Raw genomic sequence first — 20,410 nt, 5'->3', positions numbered from 1 at the left:
ATTTTTTAGCACTGTATAATCTTTAATAATTAAATCAAATGTGTATATTAAAATTTAAAACTAGTAGTATTATATAGTTTGGACCCATAATTTTTAAAATTTAATGATTCATATTAAGAACCTAAAATTCAAACCGATAAAATTTATGTTTAAGATGCATTTTTTCGTAATCATGCACCTATCTTGCCGAAATCCTAAATACGCCTCTGCACACAGTATAATCATGGGAATGCACAGACGCAAAATATTTAATATAAAAAAACTAAATAAAGTGAATGATATTTTTATAAATAAACAACTTATTCGTAAAATTTAAGCAATGCTTATTATTTTAAATACAACAAATCAAACCGTTAATAATTAGTTGTTAAACTATTTAATTTCTCATGCGCTATTTTAAATTTCTACTCCTAATCTACATTTGAGGATAAAATAATTCAAAAAATAATTTTAATATAATATATTTATTATGTAAAGGTACCAATAACAGGCATTACTTGATTTTTAAAGAAGCAAGACCGACACACAATTAATTTTGAGATTCAACGTTCCAAAATTGTTAGTAATATTTTCTTCGTTCAATAATACTTGTCCATTATATTAAAAATAGATGTCCAACAATACTTGTTTATTTTATGAAATTCATGGATAATTTTCTACTTAATTCCTAATTTATCCTTGTCATTAATTTTAGTCATTTTCCTATTACATTTTTCAAGACATTGTATTTATTATATTCAAAGAGTGATATAATAAAATTACTCTTTTATTTATAACTTTTCAAGGGATGTGTCAAATTAATAGTGGACAACTATTGCTAGTTGTATTACACAACTCTCGATCCTCTCTTTGTACTCGCATTTAATTACCCATCATAAAATTAGATCAATCATTCATTAATTTCAGGGAAATATTTAATGGTTGTTTCGTGCAAGCCATTAAATATTGTTGCTATAACAGGTAAAACCACTGCCATCTTGGATTTTCTCTTAATTGGATTAATATTTTATGACGTATTTTTTCATTATATTGATATGTAAAAAATTGTAATTTATAGTACTTTTTGTATAATTTTTGAATATATAAATTATTATTTTAAATATCGAATTAATGTAATCAAATTTAAATTTGAAAGTTAGTCAAATTAACTTTCCAAGAGCACAACATGATATTTAAAAATGGACGGATGGAGTAATTAGTTAGTTGTTTCTATATCTATTTTTAATGGAAAAACTAAATGACACAACAAACAATGATATATATATATTTAGTATCTATAGTTACAATATTTATCATTAATATGGATATAATTATACATTAAATGGCAAATACATATTTACACGCCATTAGTGTTTTTACAAGCGCCTTTTTTTGTTTTTACACGTCTTTCACGGTAACCTTTCTCTTTAATTCCCCCTTATAATTTTCTTTTTTCACTATTCATGAATCACCGTGATTTTTTCCCAAATCATCTTGGAGATCACGATCATTTACATGATTTCAGCCTCGAAATCGTGATTCATCTTCATCAAGTAACTTCTAATGGTATTATTTTGTTTTTAAAAAAAGAAAAAGAAATTGTATGTATGAAACCATCTCATATAATTTCTATGGTTTCTGTTGAAGCCTCTGTTTTTACAATTACAATGGCGGATAGTAGTAGTTAGAAGAGGGTTATACGAGGTATACCGATGAACAAGAGCAAGGGATAAGATCTGTCTAGAGAAGAGAATGTTCAAAATCTTTAAAAGAGAAAATCAATCTTGAAAAGAGAAGAAAAGTCAATAATGCTTTTTGTAGCAATGAAAAAAAGTCCAACAAAAATAAGTGGAAACGATATATATTTTTGTATTCACTTTTTCTCAAAATTATTTTTTCATATAGTTTAATTTTTGAATACTTTAGTGTGTTGTATCAATTCATAGTTATATTTGTGTGGTCTACTTGTACCAATATAAGTTTTGAATTGTTGATTAGTGAACATATGGATATTTTTTATATATGAATACAATTGACTGAAGCAACTACCACTTGTATACATACTGTAACACCAATTCTATTCAATGTACTCAATATATGTATACTCACCGTGGTTGTATTCATTGGGTATAATAATTGTATTTATTGTATATTTAACCACTTTATTTGTATCTAATGTATTTCTTTAGTTTTTCCATATGCATATTTGTATCAATTTGTAGATACATGTATCAATCTGACGAAGAGCAATGGAGAAAACTAAGTAAATTGTCTCAATTTTTGTTAAACAGATAAGGATTCCAGCGGCTAAGCGTTGAATGAGTAATTTTAGAAAATAGTTTAATACTGGGAGTTTTTTTAACAATGGAAAGTTTGCGACTTTAATGGACATGATTTAAAGACTTACCGTTTTAAAAATAGAAAATACCTTGTTTAGTGCCTTAAAATTGAAACTATATAATAGTATACATAATCAATATACCTTGTATACAATGAATACAATGGAATGACCACTTAAAATATAGTCACGTATGGTAATTAACATAGTTATAGTTATTGAACTATATTAACCTTTAAATTATAGTCATTCCCTGTAAGTTTCTCATTTTTAATTGTCAAAGTATTGATTCGGCACACTCCTGAGTAGTGTTTTAAAAGGTGGGGGCGTGAGGCGAGGCATTTTATACCGTACGGGGCGAGGCATAAGTCCCGAGATACGGGGCGTAAGTCCCATGGATCTATGGGGCTAGTCTCATGTATCTTCAATTTTATAGTATTAATACTGATAAAATAATCAAAAGTAAACCTTTCAATGATTTTGCAAATAAATTTTATAAATAACCTATAATATATAGAAATTTATTATGATTTTTATTTGAGATAAGTATTAATAATCAATAGTGAAGAAAAAAAAGTATTATAATTACTATTTGAGAAATATCATTACACCAATAATAAAAAAATATGATTTAAAGCAAAAAAAATAATTAAAAACACCCGAGCCTACGTTTTTAAGCCCCGGACTTACGTTTTTATGCTCGAGGCATACACCTCAAATTTTAAAACTTACGCCTTATGGATCTACGTCTTTACTCCCTGGAGCGTTTTTGGTACGCCCCGCCCCGAGACTCTCCCCAAAAACGTTTTTGAAAACACTGCTCCTGGGCAATATAGTAGAATGATAATTTATTATATCATTCTTTAAATATAATAAATTGGGGTAAAAAACATTTTCACCACCAACTTTGCTTTTAAAATTGAAATTCCCCCTCAACTTTAAATAATAATCAAACTCTTCCATTTATCCTATTTGCTTTTAAAATTGAAATTCTTAAATAATAATCAAACTCTTCCATTTATCCTAATTAATCTTTAAAATGCTTATTATATCCTTTTATCATCAACTCTTTTTACTTCTTTAAAAATCATAGTATTTTCATTTTTGTTGAATTCATGTAAAAAAAATTCATAAAAAAAGCATAAACATTATCTTTTGGACGAAAAAGTGAGAATTGTAATTAGTATATAAGTTAATGATGTTCTATAATGAGGTAAATTAGCAAAATGAGAAAATTGATTTTTATTATTAATAATGAAAACTGTAATATTTATTTATATAAACAAGTAAAAATAGCAGAGAATAATAACTACACAAATATATTTAGATGTAGGAAATACAAAATTATTAATTTAATTAAGGTCAAATTTTTAAAGATTGTATTATTTATATTTTAAATTATTTTAAATTATAATTTATGTAATACTCTATCAGTGCCAATTAAAACTTGTTTATTTATATAGAGAATGCTCTCACCATTTATATTACTTGACCCTCATTTTGAAAATAGTTGTTTTAATTTACTTGTCCAATTTATCAAATCAAAAGATTTTTTAAAATATTTTTTATTTCTATCCTTAGTATTAAATAACTGCATAAAATAGTAATAGTCAAATTTAAAGTTTCAAAGCATTATTAATAATGTTAGTTTAGTAAAATGCACCTCTAATTAATTTTTTAAGGGTGTCATATCAAGAAGGGTCAAGTAATATCAACATATAAAGTAAGAGAGTGTAGAAAGATAAAAATATACGCATACATATACACACACTTAATGCATTATTGTATTGAAAAATGGTCAAAAAAACAATATGAAATTTTAATTCATTAAAATATTATTCTACTTATAATGTTAATAAATTTAAAGAAATAGTTATCAATACCCAAATTAATAAATAAATTAAATATACTATAAAAAAAGGAATTACATAGATGCGATATAACAAGGTAAATAAACAATACATAGGATAAAGGGGGAGTTTGATTATTGTTCAAAGTTGAGGGGGAGTTTGATTTTTAAAGCAGAGTTAGGGTGAAAATGATTTTCACCCAATAAATTCAATGCTTTGAGAAATTACTATAGATAATAATAGGGTAAATTAAGAACTAAAAGATAAGTTATTTCTTGATTTTCCAAATTTGACAAGTAAAAATGGAAAGAGGGATAAACTTTGTACCTTGAACCGAAAAATTTGGACCATCATTTAAGCTATAGTCAAAACTTTTTTTGTTGTTGCAAATATACCATTTTGGAGCCACGTTAAACATACAAAGTTGTAAGAATTTGAGTTTGAAGTTTGGTTATAATGATCCTAGGGGTCATTTTGAGTTTTTTTGTGTGCCTTTTCTATTTTGTGTCTTTTTTAACTTTTATATATCGTTTGTGATCAATGAGAATAGTGACATGATTCTTGAGGTGATCATGTATATTAGATGAGTTTTGAAGGGTTGAAAGTTGAGAAGTTTGATCAAAGTCATCATTCTAAGTTAACAAGCTAGGATGCAAATTCTGACAACTCTGTTAGGTCCAGAAGATGAATTTTGACTTCGTTGGATTGTTGGGGTGGATCCTAAGGCGATCAAGAGTGATTAAGTCTTTGGTTAGATTCTTGAGTTTTAAGAAAATATGTTTGACTATGATCAATGTTTGATCAAGATGACCTCATATTAATAATTTGATAATTTCAACAAGTCAATTATGTTATTTTTTAGTCAATCTACATTTTTAATTTATTTTTATGGGTTTTAGATGAATCTAAAGATTCATATGGTAATTTTTTGTTATAAATAATCACAATTGAATTGTTTTATTTTAGTACATATGACGTCTTCTTTGAGTCAGACATACTCTCAATTTTTGAAGGTAAACTAAAGTATGACGTCACAATCTTGATCCTGTAGAAGTGACCCACTTGGATTCAAGTTTGGTTCATGATTGTGCTTTGCAATTGCAGGGTAGACTTTGCATTCGCAAAAAATCGACTCCGTGCGCTGTGTTCATGACGGTCCATCATGTTCCCGATCAAGGGACCACTTGAGAAGAATTTAAAATTTTATTTTCGAACATAGATTTCATAACTTAATTTGGAAGATTTAGAGCTCGATTGGGAACAATTTCATTAGTATTTTAAAAGATTTTTTTCACAGAGCAAGATTCTAGCCTCTATTTATATTCCCCCTCCCCCCCGCTAATTTATCATTTAATTAGTGATTTAATTGATATTTATTATTGAGATTTATATACCCAAAGTGAGACTTATGTAATTATTTAACATGGGGGGTTGAATAACGATATGTTTTGGCTAATTTTTTATTTGTGAGTTTTCTAACTCATGAATAAATCAATTTTGAAAGAAATTTCAAATTCAACACAAGGGCTTAAAGTTGAATTTTTATGCCGATTTTAAGTTGAATTTTAATATGACAGTATGGTGTCTACTTACTTGAAACTCACGTGGATTATATATTTGATTACATTGGAAAAATTCGAAGACTTGTAGAAGGACAAATTCATAATTTACTTTTCTGAACTCCGATTAAGGTAAATTAAGACTTTCTCCGACCCTTTATAGAACGTTACTATGTTGATTGACTGAATTAATGGATAATGAATTATGAAGATTATATATAAATGAGATGATGAACATTTATGAGGGTATGCCACGATGTGGATAATTTGATTATTTCTTAACTGTTAGATAATTTCATGGCTCGTTAACATGTTTATCCATAATCCATACATTGATTGATATGTGACTTATCTTTCTTATTCGATTTATAATGGGGAAATACGTAATTATCCCATTCAATTATAACACTTTTTTTAAAAAGACACTAAAACTTTATAAGGGTCCTAGTACCCCACTAAATAATTTAAAAGTGATATAAATATCTCATTTTTTCAGTTAATCCCACTTATAAAAAAGAAGGTGTAAGCACGCACAAATTATAGTTTGCCACCTGTCAATTTTATATATTTTCCTAATCTTTGTTTTTATTTATGTTTTTTTTTTTAGTTTTTAATTCTTTTATTTTTTCTTTTCTTCGCTTAACCCATCCGTTGGTCTTCTTCGTTGTGGAGTGGCCGCCATTGCTACAACACCATTTACAACATTAAATCAAAATTAAAACTGGAAAATCAAATTCGCTTTCAAAATTTATTGTTTTCAAATTAAAATTTCTATCAAAGTTTTCTTTTTATGTGTTTTGCCTTTGATTTTTGCTCTAAATCAACTTGGGTTGTATTTGAAAAAAACATTGAAATAACGCCGACGATTCTATCTTCGAAACTGCCATCATCTTTCCGGAGATTCTCACCCCAGACAGTCAAGAAGGAGAAGAAGAAATATGAGGATGAAACAACAAATCTGTTGTTGCTTCCGTTATCAATGGAATTTTTTTGTTCAGTGAAAAGGCATTTTATTTTATGTACTGAGATTGTGTTATTTAGTTACAATTAAATCTCTCCGTCGAAGTCCAATCTAAATGAAAAACGAAAAGAGAGCAAAAAAGAAGAAAAAAAAACTTCAAGCTCCTTCAATGGTGAAGCTCGGGAAGGAGAAGAAAAAAATTAACAGTAAAATAAAGATTATTTATATAGTTAATAAAAAATATTCCAAAAGAAAAGTTTAATCTTACTTTTTTGGTTTTCCATGCTCTTCAGGCGAGTGATATACACTCTCTCTATAAAATATCAAAAAATGGTTCAATAATTTCACATTAATCTAGTTAAGTGGTGTATTAGGACCCCCGCAAAGTTTAAGTGTCTTTTTCAAAAATACTTCTTACTTTAATGGGGTAATGATGTATTTTCTCATTTATAATTAACACTTTACTCTTTTTTGTAGATTCAAAGTCGAAATATGATAATATATTGTAATAATTATTGATTTTGTTAATGTATCTCATATGAAATCCTTGCATGGAATATAAGACTGAAAGTAAAGATAAGATTGAGATGAGTTGATTGACTTCTATGAAATGTGTAATTCATATGTTTGTCTTATTTATTTGGAATCGTTTTTGCACATCAACATAAATATATCACTGAGATCAAAACAACTCAACTATAAATATTATATTATTATATATTGATTAGAGTTACACATCTACATGTTCATATATGAATTGGAGTTGCACACTTGTATGATATATAAACCCCATGAGTCTCTCATGGATCCTAATTATATGACAGAGGAAACGACATATGCAACATATACATTTGTATTTCATTACATCATGCATCATTATATTGGATATTAATTTTGGGTGATTATGAATATGTCTTATTAGAATCTTTGATTTTATATATTTGAATTTTGATGTTGTCTTTAGTTGCTAGTAAATCTTTGAATTGAAGTTTTATATTGATATCTGTAAGGCGGTGTTAGAAAGAGAAGTGAGGCTTGATTGTTGTAATCGCTTCATTTAAGGGCTATTCGGTGATACTCCTGAGTACATGTGTTTTTTTGTACTAACACTTACTTTTTGAACCCGTATTGTGCAGATTCTGAGTCTAATATTAGTTGTAGGAGATCCTCGCTACTAGTTGGTGTTCACTAATGTGTTGGAGTTAACTGCTTGACTGTTTCGTAATATTTATGCTTCTTTATCTTTTATTTATTTTCTGTATGTACTTTCATTGTAGTACTTTTGGATCGTATTCGTGTATCTTAGAAGCTTGTATCCATGTAACTAGGTTTTTTGGGGCTGTAAATTGTCTTATTTAGCATTTTTGTATTGATTCATGAAAAACTTGATTTTGAGACTTATTTTTGCTTCTGAATTACTTATATTCTGCGTGTTTTAAATAATTGATTTGATAAAGATTAACTTACCTATAAGTGGGATTGGGATAAATGCCATCATGATCTCAATTTTTTATCGTGACATTGTCAAACTTTGAATATATTTAACTGAATTGTGGTCTTATGAAAGCCAAACAATAGACGTTCTTTTAATGAAGTTAATTTAACTTAACTTGCCAAGGCCAACTTAAGATATTTCTAACTGAAGTTGTGGCCTTGACAAAGCCAAACTTCAGACATTTTTATGACATTGTGGCTTTGCAAGATCAAACTTTAGGTACTAAATGAATGAACTTCGAACATATAATAAGTTTTTTTGGTAATAAACTGTGAATATATTACCTCGAAAATAAATAAAAAATAACAATCTAAAGAGCACACTAGTTCCAATCCCCTTTCAGAAAGGTTATTGGATTGCTAGTGCCTCAGTAATCAACTTTTCATTTCTATCTCCCTATCCTTCTATTTGTTGTATTAAGTTCCTACAACTATAAGCTATTCTTGTACTCATTTGGCTTCCTATTCTTTCCTTCACCTCCTTTTGTATTTGATTGCCCACTTCTTCGGCTTGGATTATTAGGTTCCTTAATATTTTCCAATTTCTACCTTTCCAAGTATGATATATCAATGCTCCAAAAATTGCAGTTGCCACCTCCTTGTGGAACTTTTTCCAGTTCCTTCTTTTTAGCCATTGCAAAGTTTGTTTGACTGTTTGACGTTGAAAAGAAATCTCCGACCATCTGGCCAAAGCTTGTTGTACTCCTCTAGTCCATGTACAATCAACAAATAAGTGTTGTTGAGTCTCCACCTGGTCGTCCACACATAGGTTACAGTTCTCATCTCCAGCTAGCATGTTTAGCCTTTGGAGTTTTTCCTTGGTGAGTAATCTGTTCTGGTAGGCCAGCCAAACTATGAACCTGTGTCTAGGCATCATAATAGAATTCCAAACTAGGTCCGCCTCTTGCATTCTCTCATGTCTTCCTATCATCGCATTGTAACTTTGAGTGACTGAATATTCTCCATTCGCAGTCAATAAATACACACCATTGGAAAACTAGTGTACCATGCCTCTTTTGAGTGTGTTAATCTTCTTCCAATACCAACTACAATCTGCAGGAACCTGATGCTCTCAAATGTCTGTGTCCTGATTTTTCATATATATTCCATGTACCCATTTGACCCATAAGGCATCCTTCTTCCTAGAAAGCTGCCATATAAGCTTCCCCACAGAGGCAATATTCCTTTGTTTGCTGTTCTTGATGCTCAGACCCCATACTTCTTTGGTGCGCACATTGTGTTCTAAGAAACCAAAGCAATATTCCTTTTATTGGTTGTGCATCCCCATAAGAAATCTTTGCAGATCTTGTCCACCTTCTTGAGTATACATTGTGGTAGTATAAACACTGCTCCCTAATAATTATATATGGAAAATAAGATTGCTATAATGATCTGAAGTCTTCCTACATACGACAATGATTTAGAATAACACGTGGTTACTTTGTTGGTTATCTTCTCCACCAGTACATGACAATCAACTTTGCTCCACTTTTTTGATGAAAGTGGTAAACCTAGATATGTGATTGGTAACGTTCCAGCCAAGAACCCTGTCAGCCTAAGAAACTTTTTCTTTGTTTCATCATTTACCCCAGCACAATAGAATCTAGATTTATCATTAATCGCCACCAATCCAGTAGCATCAGTTAAATGGCTTAATACCTCCATCACTCATGTGATAGATTTCTCATGTGCTTTGCATAATATCATCAAGTCATCTGCAAAGATCAGATGAGTGAGTTTAGTTCTTTTGCACATTGGATGAAACCTGAAATCTGATAGCTCACTCATTTTATTCAAACTTATTGTAAGATACTCCATCACCAGTACGAAGAGTAAGGGGGACATTGGGTTACTTTGTCTTATTCCTCTTCTCCCCTCAAAGTATCCAAACCCATCCCCGTTAACCTTCACAGTAAATTTTGTTATCGTGACACAAATCATCACTAAACTAGTGAAAGAGTCTGGATATCCTTGCAGTGCTTCCTGAATGAAGTCCCAACTTACCATGTCATACGCCTTCCTGAGATCAATCTTCATTAGGCATATAGGTGTAGTTTTTCTATTATAATGCCTAAGAATATCATGATATATCAATACATTGTGGACTAGTGATCGACCCTCTACAAATGCTGCTTGATTTTCTGCTACAATGCATGCTATAACCCTTCTTATTCTAAGGCAAATCAACTTCTAAATGCACTTATAAAGCACATTACAACATGAAATAGGCCTAAATTTCCCTGCATTTTGGGGTACAATTATCTTAGGGATCAGTGAAATCATTGTTGCATTAAGTTGTTTGCGTAATTTGCCTGTATGGAAAAACTCCAAAATTTCCTTTGTCACATCCTTGCCGTTTATTCCCCAAGCAGCTTGGAAAAAATCACTACCATAGCCGTCTGGTCCAGGACTCTTGTTCTTATCTATGCTGAACATGGTCTGCTTTACCTCCTTTTCAGTGTAAGGTCTGATCAACTCAAATTGTTTTGTGATGTCTAGGATTCTTCCAGCCTTAAGAAAACTATTGAAAGCTCGAACTCTGTGAATTTGCTTCCTTCCTAAAAGTTCAATATAGTAATCGACCATAATTGCTGCAATAGCTTTCTGTTCCAGCTGAGTTATTGTATGTTATAGTCTTCTATGCTTGATGACCGAGAAGAAGTACTTTGTGTTATCATCCCCAATTTAATCCAAATAGCTTTGCTTCTTTGCTGTAGAAAAATCTCTGCCATGTAGGATGAGCATCTGAACTTTGCATACTTTTATTTCTCCTGCTGTTGTAGAGAACTATCAGTTGGTTGGCATTGGAGGGCTCGTTGGACTTGTAGCAGGGCCTGTCTATCCTCGTTGGCTTCCTCTACTATGTTCCTGACATGCTATTATTTAGTCCGACCAATTTTCTTTTAAGCTCCTTTAGTTTCCTTGTTATTTGAAACATCGTGCACCCTAGACTACATTGACTCCAAACCTCCTCCACTATACCAGGAAAGTTAGGATGTTTTGACCACGTATTGCAATACTTGAAAGCTTTCCTCTTATGCTTCACATTTCATTTCAATGCAATATGGATAGGACTATGATCACTCACACCTTCTGGCAAGAAATTTATTGAATAATCAGGCATGTTGTCCAGCCATTCACTGTTGACCAATGCCCAGTCTATCTTAGACCAAATTCTGTTGTCCCCCTACTTGTCACTCCATGTGTATCTACTTCCACAATATGGGAGTTCAATCCGCACTTCACCACACATTCATTGAAGTCCTCAATTTCCCCCCCATAGTGATAGGATTCCCTCCAATTCTATCGTCCTGGTTAAGCACTGAATTGAAATCTCCAGTGATCAACCAAGGTAGTGTTTGTCCTTGATTTGTCACTGATAAATAATTCCATAACGCTATCCTACCCTCTTTGCTATTGTGCCCATAGATCACAATAAGATAGAATCTGGTTCGTCCACAAATATTCAGAATCTCACATGTCACAGTCTGGTCCATCATACTCACAACAATAGTCTGAAAGTAATCTGGCCTCCAAGTTACCCAAATCCTTCCATTGTAATGATGCTCCAGGTTTGTAATATACTCCCATCCAGGAAACATACTTTGTGCTATTCGTTCTACTTATATTTATTTTTGTCTCCACCATACCCACTATTCCTGCATTTATTTTATTGCAAATGAGCTTCACCTCCTTTTGCTTATTCGACCCGTTAAGGCCTCACACATTCCATACTAGAAAACTACCCATTAGGTGGATGTATACGACTCCCACCCATTTCTTCACTTTGTTGAACCATCACAATAGTATCCCCTTATCAAGTATCTGAAAACCATTCCCTATTTTTTGCCCTGTTGTTCTTTCTATGTATTGTGCACTTGCAGCCTTCTTTGGTGTTACCCATACAGGTTGGCCTTCTGTAGTTCCTTCGTTGTGTATCTCCTTACCAGATCTCTGGGCAACTCATTGGTGAGTCCTCCCTTCCCCTTCCAGTGATTTTTGTATCTCTTGCGTCGTATTTTTTGTTCCTGTTCCCCTCATAACTTCCTTATCTCTCTGTAAATTCATATAATAAGTTGCCAAGATCAACTTTAGACATTTTTTTACAATAGGTCTTGGCAAGAAAAAGTTCTGATATACCAATTGCATTTCAGACATTTTGACATGAAGTGTGTATGTATATATATAACCACACTTTATATATTTTTGTATGAAGCCTAGGTCAATAATTTTTTATCCACAATATTTGTTATTCTAATTTTAACAATATAGCACATGATTCAACACCCAAAACTATTGTTGTGTTGTGGATTTGCGGCATTGTTGATGCTTAAAATCTAGAATTGGTGTATGCTCTTTAATGCATTTTAGTAGATTTAATGTGTGTTTATAGTTGTTTTGCAGGAAAAATAGAATTTGATGGCTATGTATTGAAAAACATATAGTGTGGACAAATTTTGATCATATACGAGCCATTCTACGAATCATGGTTTGGTCCACGAGTCGTAGATGACAATCCTAACTGATTACAGAATTTTGATTTTTTTTTTTGAATCTTACGAGTATGCAGTATGAGTCATAGAGGGCTTATGATCCGTCGATGAAGTTCATGTTTGAGATTCAGAAGATGGACACAAATGTCTGACTTCTACGAGGGAATAGTAGAAGTCGTAGAAGCTTTTACCGACTGCAGTTCTTGTCTATGGAGAAATTTCTGAGACTATACATTCACTATCATTTACGAGTAGGTTCCTCAAACCGTAAAAGTAATCACGAATCGTAAATCCCGTCGGTAGAAGTTGTCGAACACTATTTTTCTAGTTTGTTTTGGATAAGTTTTTAGTGTCTATAAATACTTTCTAGATTTTCTTTTACAATTTATGCTCAATGTATGTTCTAAAAACACAAGGAAACAATTACTTTGAGTTTGTTCTTGAATTTGGAGAGATTTCACACTTTGATTGTTGACTTTTGCTTTTGAAGTTTAATTCAAGATTTCGAGTTTTTTCATCTTGTAGTGCATGATTCCGATTAACTAAATTATCGGTGATGGTTGCCATACAAGCCTGAGTAGCTAAATCCACAACTAGGATTGTGGAAACCATGAAGAATTAACAAAGTTGACTTAATACTTAGTAAACCTTGAAAAATGTGAATGCATGTATTGTTTTTCCCTTCGCTTTGATTGCTTTTTAATGAGTGTACGCCTTAGGACTCATCTTATTTTTCCTTGTTGGACCAAATGGGTAACGAATGGGAAAACAATTAACACGATGGAGATTTGAGGCTACCAACCCTCATCTAATAGCTTGACCTTGTATGAGAATAGCTAATTTGGGATCAATGGTACGAGTTAGTAAAGTAAACACCCATAGACGGACCAAGTTGCGCAGTGATATTCACTCATTTAGGGGACCAACCACTTAGGTGAACTTAATTTACCGATCTTGCATGCTACACTTAAAAATATGTTACTAATATCTAGTCTTACTAAGTTATGACTTCATGGGGATCACAAACCTTAGTTTCATCTATCATTAATTCAAAACTCGTTTAATTGATATTGGTTTACTTGCTTTTTGTGAAGATTATAGACACTGCTTGTTACACAAATTTCTGCTTTCGAAAATAATTCAACTAGGAGCATAAATAATCGCAATTGAACTAGGTCCAAATCATATTTCCTTTGAAATCGACCCTAATCTTGATTAGATTCTATATTTGACCATCAACCGCTTTATACTTCTATTGTAATCTGAACATATCATTTATCTCGAATGTGCTTACATTTGAAACATAAATTCTAAATATCATACAAAACAAATCCACAATCATTAATTTGTCATAATACCAACATCTTTTTTTAAAAAATCATTTTGCAACAAGGTAAATTGCCATTGTTTTCAGCATTTTTTTAAAAAATAAATAGCACACACTTAATTTAATTTTTTTTTCATATCCAAAATTCAAAACCCACTTCTTTAAAGTATTATTGTTCAAATCATCAATTGTAAATAGTTTCGGAAATTTTTTTTGTTCAATAATTAAGAAGAAGAGAGGAAGGAAAAAAAAAGAAACAATTTTATATGAAGTTATTTATATTTGATTATCAATTAAACTTTTTGGAAACATAGGTATATAAATTAAAAGAAGTAACTAGGTGCACACAATTCTTTTTACCTTTAAATGGTATTCAAAATTGCATCATAAAGTCTTTAATAAATAGACAATAAAGGAGATGATAATTATAGCATGTTGTAAGACCATAGAACATAAGAAAAGCATGCCATAAAAACTATACAGAAATAGCAATAAATGTAGTGTATTATTTATGTGCAATATATTATTGCTAACATATATATATATGCTTAGATTGATTAAAAGAAAATAGAATGAACTTCATATATATATATTTTGATAATATCACAATCTTTTACACAATCACTATAATTAAACATGTTACTTTTAGATTACTAATTCTAGTAATTATGATTAGTTATGTGTAATTATGTTTTAGGGGACTTAATGATATAATAATCTTTGACCCTATGAGTATATAACTCATAAAAAGATATATACTAATTAAATAGTGTTTAAGTAGAGTAAACACTTGTTATTTAAAAAAGGGCCACCTTGGCAAGAAAACCAGAAACGTACCAAACAATGTGAGAAGGGCAAAAGGCATGCATGGATATATGATAATAATAATAATGTGAATCTAGCCTTCCAAAATTGTGCACTTTATTGAAATAATTTCCAATGTTTTAAATTGTTGGTGTGTTTGTTTCAATTTGGGTTTGTGTATGTGATGTAAAACTGATACATATACAACAACATAGTATTTGTCGATGAATGCCACCTCTTTCGTTCTCTCTCTTCAGTTATAGTCATATGTAAACTCTTCTCACGCCGCCTCACCTCCATTACTTGCCACACTTTTCACTTTCTCACAATTCAACAAAATCTCCCTATTTTTTGTGTTCTAAATTGAAATCAAGGAAAGTCACTTTCATGAAATTGATGCTATGATCGATTCCTATTGTTACTCTGATCACTAATGCTTAACTGGTATTTTTCTATTTTCCTCTTATTATTACTTGTGTTTGATCAAGGGTTTGTTCTGTTTTGGGACAGTGGTTTGATTATTTTGTTAGATTCTTATTTGATTTTGATGATCTAATGTATTGGATTTTGATTCTTCTGACAAATCGAATTGATTTTGACGGAATCTGATGTAATATTTTATTTTGTTTCTGTATAATTGTTTTTATGTAAAATTTAACGTCAATATCGAGGAGACATGTGGGTACACTTTGTCTGATCAGACATTCTCCCTCAGTTCTGTAACTGGGTATTTTGACCTTGTTTATCAATTTTTAAATGTTTTCCATAATTATGTTGTAAAATATTGGACTGAGATGAGCTGCAATAGCTTACTTGGAATTGAGTTGTTTTCAAATACGGGAGACTTGAGTTTTTAAAGAATTATTATTCATTGTTTTTGCTTGTCCTACAATCCCTTTATTTGATTGAGGATGATGCAAATTTTTGTGGAATTGGATGTGCAAAGTTGTTGGTTGTACTTTATGTATTTTGATTTTGACTTTATTTTCTTGGTTATTAAATTGGTATACAATGAGTACATTTGAGGTATAAGTTAAAGGTTTTAGCCAATTTTGTGTTATGTGTACTGGACTATGTGCTGTGACTCACTTTCAATTTCCTTTCTTGTATAGAAGAAAGAGACCCATGAATCTTGCTCATCACTGTGAAGAATAATCTTGATGCTGCCTGTTGTTCAGAAAATGGAGAATGGGGTGAATGAACTGGAAAATGATGAATTCGAGAAACTTCTTGGTGAGATTCCAAATGTTACTTCTGGTAATTCATATTCTGAGGAATCTGGTGTCATCAATTGTCCAAAAGATTTTAATTTGACATCCTCGAATGGGGATGGGTCAAAACCTATTGGTGTTACTGAGACATATATAAGCAATGAGATCTTAGGCAAGTTAAAAGAATTTGGTAACCGAGTTGAGCAGCTACCTAACAAGAGGTTTGAGTCTGAAGAAATAAACTTACCAAATGAACAGGCTATAGTGTCTGCATTTGCTGAGTTGCGTGTAAAAGATGGTGCCTTCTTAGAATCTGCAGCTCCTATGGCTAATTCTACACCGTTGCTGAACCATTTAGCTGTTGTGAATGGACAATGCAAAAATAGCTTAGGTAAAATCCCTTCGAATTTGGATTCGCAAGTGTTAGTTGTTCCCTCAACAAGAACACCAAATAATCTATCCAATGCTTTTAATGGGTTTAGTCCAAGTATTGGTGGGCACCAAAGTGGATATGTACATACCATGGAAAACATATCTGCAGCTGTACCATTACCTCCTGGAGTGCCAGGTGTTCACCTACTTCCACCAATTCATCGGGTAGATATTCCAGTAATTTCCAATCAACAACATTATTTCTTGGATGTTACATCACCTGTTCCTTACTTCCACTCACAAATTAATCGACACCATGGAGCATGTAGACACATTGAAGAGGAACAACATTATTTCTTATATATGCAGCAACTTCGTGCTCAGCAATTAGGTAATCAGTATCCAATTCAACCTGATGGGTCAATCACAAGTAGATCAATCAATAGTAGCTCGCGTCAACCATTCAGTGAGATGCCGATTCCTCACTTCAACCAGCAAGTTTCAAGAAGTATAAACCCGTTAAATTCCCTGTTTTGCTCAATGGGTTCTGATGTGCTGCAAGGTTTAGACAAAACAGATAAACAATACTTTCCTGAAAGAATGTTAAGAAGATCACATGGACCGGAGCCAGTTAAGTCTGCTAAATTCGGTTCTTTTGGAGGAACCAACTACCTTTCAAATATGAATCGAAATAGAAGAGTTTTTCCCAACGCTTATTCGAAGCGTAGTTTCCATTCTCCAAGTGCAGAATCTCGCTTGGATTGTCTAGAATCAAGAAGCTTTTCTCCTGATGCTGTTGATCTCAAATTTCATCGGTGGTCACAGTCTCAGGAGTATAATTTAATTGATGATTTTGCTGGAAGAATCTATCTCATGGCGAAGGATCAAAATGGATGTCGCTTCTTGCAGAGGAAATTTGCTGAAGGATCTTCAGAAGATGTTGAAAAGATTTTTCCTGAGATTATTGTGCACATCGTGGAGCTCATGATTGACCCCTTTGGCAATTACCTTGTTCAGAAGCTTCTTGAGGTGTGCAATGAAGGTCAGAGAATGCAGATACTTCGTGCAATCACTAGAATAGCTGGGGATCTTGTAAGAATTTCATGTGACATGCACGGGTCTGATTTCTCTCTTTATCAAAGTCCTTTTTTCTTTACCGAGCTGCTTCTGTTCATTTTCTTCACAATTATTTTATATTTTCTTCTTCTTAACTGCAGGACCCGAGCTGTGCAAAAAGTTATTGAAACTCTTAAAACACCTGAGCAGTTTTCCATGATTGTCTCCTCATTGAAACCCGGTTTAGTGAATTTAATCAAGGACATGAATGGTAACCATGTTGCGCAGCGGTGCTTGCAATACTTAACACCTGAGTATAGAGAAGTAAGTTGCATATGTATCCGTTTATAGGCAGTAATTTTACACATTGATATTTCCTGTAGTTTAGAGATCAAAGGGCTAAGTTGTTACAATGTTGGGGAGATAACTTCATTGCTCCTTTTGGGTAAAGAATAGCAATCCATTGTGTAGTATACTGAGAAGGAGAACCGTAGAGTCAATATCCAATATTAGTGCAACTTGATGATAGGATAGGCATTCAGATTTCTCTTTTGTTGGTTGTTACAGCAGTTATATACTAATCTCCAGTTTTGGATGAATTTGATTTTTTCATGGATAGCATTGAAGTGGTAATCAGGATTCAGGAGAGTACCAGAATAGTCAATCTTGTTGTCATCCTTTGGAAAATAATACTCACTCCGTCCCAATTTATGTGACACCATTTGACTGGACACAAATATTAAGGAAAAGGGACGACTTTTGAAATATGTAGTCTAAAACACTCCTTGACCATTTGGAACGGACTTAAAAGGAAAATGTGTCGCATAAATTGGGACAGTTTGAACTATTAGATCGCATAATCATGATTAATATCTGTATTGTCCTTTCTATTTGTTGTGTTGATGTCATTTCATCAGTGACTGGTACTCCTAAACTTCAAGGACGTCGGTTGATTATGCGGCAGCAGATTGTCTTAGGATATTTGATTATGCCAATCTTATTAGGTTTCTACCATGTCTTTGTAGGGATATTTTGTAACTGTAGTGTAAGTTATTTGAAACTGTTCATATGCTTTTCATAGGGATAATAAAATAAATGAACTGTATTCGTAGTGTTAGTTCTATTAATTTCCTAACCCCTTATTCAAATTGACAAAACTTAAGGTAGCATATTATAGAGAAGAGGATTTCTGATTACTGATGCCTCTGTCTAACATTGTAGGGGATATTGTTCATTCCTGTTGAAGTGATTTCTTTACAAGTTTTCTTATTTTTAAAAATTGTTTGTCACTTAATTTTTGGCTAGAAAGTGCTGGAGAGGTTCATTTAGTTTTCACATACCTAGCCGTTTGAGGTTTCCTTCATTGCTTAGTTTTTGTGCGCCACAAAAATTTAACTTGGGACACAAATTTCTTTCTTTTGTAGTTCCTGTTTGAAGCTGCTATTACCAATTGTGTCGAACTTGCTACAGATCGTCATGGTTGCTGTGTGCTACAGAAATGTCTTAGCCAATCTGACGGTGGACAAAGACACCGATTAATCTATGAGATCACTTCAAATGCATTGGTACTTTCCCAAGATCCATTTGGGTATGTCAATTCTTTTATACAGCAGGACTTTGTAATATATGGTTGTAGACAATAATTTATTTCATAAATGCAACAATATCATTATTTTATTGAATCTTATTGATGAGAAATTTGAAAACTCGGAAGACTCAATGTAGAAATTTGAAATGTGACTCATGCTAGTCAAGTTCAAGTGTCTGATTTCATTCCCTGTATAATATACAGAAGTATGGATTTCTCTTTAGTAAGTCCCATTGTTTTCCGTTTTGCAGGAATTATGTTGTGCAATATATTTTTGACATTCGTCTTCCCTGGGCAACAACAAATATCTTTGACCAGCTGCGGGGTAAATTCGGGGACCTTTCTATGCAAAAATACAGCAGTAATGTGGTAGAGAAATGTCTTAAGCATGTGGATGAAGAACGTTCTTCATATATCATTGAGGAGCTGTTAAGTGATCCTCGACTAGACCAGATCATGCAAGACCCATATGGCAATTATGTTATCCAAGCTGCTCTAAATATCTCAAAGGTCATTAGTTTACCACTGTTGTAATGTCTTAATTGGAAACATTTGATCTTGACAATTTCTTGACCTGTAGGGAGCCTTGCATGCTGCACTCGTGGAGGCTGTGAGAGCCCATGTTCCTGTTCTACGGACCAATCCTTATGGAAAGAAGGTCCTCTCATGCAATAGTCTTAAAAAATAAGTTTCAGGTATAATAAGATTATCCAAATCTTGCATTAGTATATAAGTTGTTTCAACTGCGCAAAAGTGTTTTCTTCCTGGCACTTGGTAGGGCTTGTTTTGTGAAATTTCCATTCAACTTAACCTTTATGTTTTTACAGACAGATCGTGTAATTTATGTGGAGTAATAAGCAGGCGAAGAGTTGCCTTAAAGTTGTTTCCATAGGTTGGGCAACCAAGTTTTGAAGCTCGGAAAGAGATGGTATTCATGTAGATCGATGCTTTTGAGTACATGTTACCATCTTTTTAGAAAATTTCTTCCATAATTTTCTTTGAAGGAACTAAATAACTTTGTATATTTCTGCTAACGCCTTTCCTTCCACTCTATTCATCCCTGTGCTTCTGTGAAAGGAATGGGAATCAGCAGAACATGTTTCTGTAGAAATAATCAATTTTGAAGGTGTATATCTATGCCTGGGATGAATGCTTTTGTAGCCATCAATTATATTTATTCATTACTAATATTGTTTTCCATTCCTTCTATTTTTAATGGCATGATGGATGAAGTCTGAACCACATTTAATGGAAAATGTAGCTCTTGGTATGGTTTAATAGGTTTAGCCCCTCCTTTTTCAACATTCGCTTTGGGTGTGTTTGGTATGAGGGGAAAATGTTTTTCAATTTTTCTCATGTTTGATTGACTTGAATGTTA

General features: G+C 32.3%; 1 protein-coding gene across 1 annotated transcript; it reads left to right on the top strand.

Annotated features, from left to right (window-relative positions):
• Positions 1-14,966: 14,966 nt before the first annotated feature.
• LOC102584330 (pumilio homolog 12) lies at positions 14,967-20,182 on the top strand. The gene is made up of 7 exons (XM_006359139.2): positions 14,967-15,249; positions 15,918-17,506; positions 17,606-17,768; positions 18,869-19,032; positions 19,284-19,542; positions 19,613-19,727; positions 19,860-20,182. The coding sequence occupies exons 2-6, from the start codon at positions 15,966-15,968 to the stop codon at positions 19,718-19,720; spliced, it is 2,235 nt and encodes a 744-aa protein (XP_006359201.2). The 5' UTR covers positions 14,967-15,249; positions 15,918-15,965; the 3' UTR covers positions 19,721-19,727; positions 19,860-20,182.
• Positions 20,183-20,410: the final 228 nt, after the last annotated feature.

Source organism: Solanum tuberosum, unplaced genomic scaffold (assembly GCF_000226075.1).
Source record: "Solanum tuberosum cultivar DM 1-3 516 R44 unplaced genomic scaffold, SolTub_3.0 scf00288, whole genome shotgun sequence".
In the NCBI taxonomy this organism is placed as follows: domain Eukaryota; kingdom Viridiplantae; phylum Streptophyta; class Magnoliopsida; order Solanales; family Solanaceae; genus Solanum; species Solanum tuberosum.
Note: the sequence above shows the minus strand (reverse complement) of the source record. Positions and strands in the feature narration are given on the sequence as shown.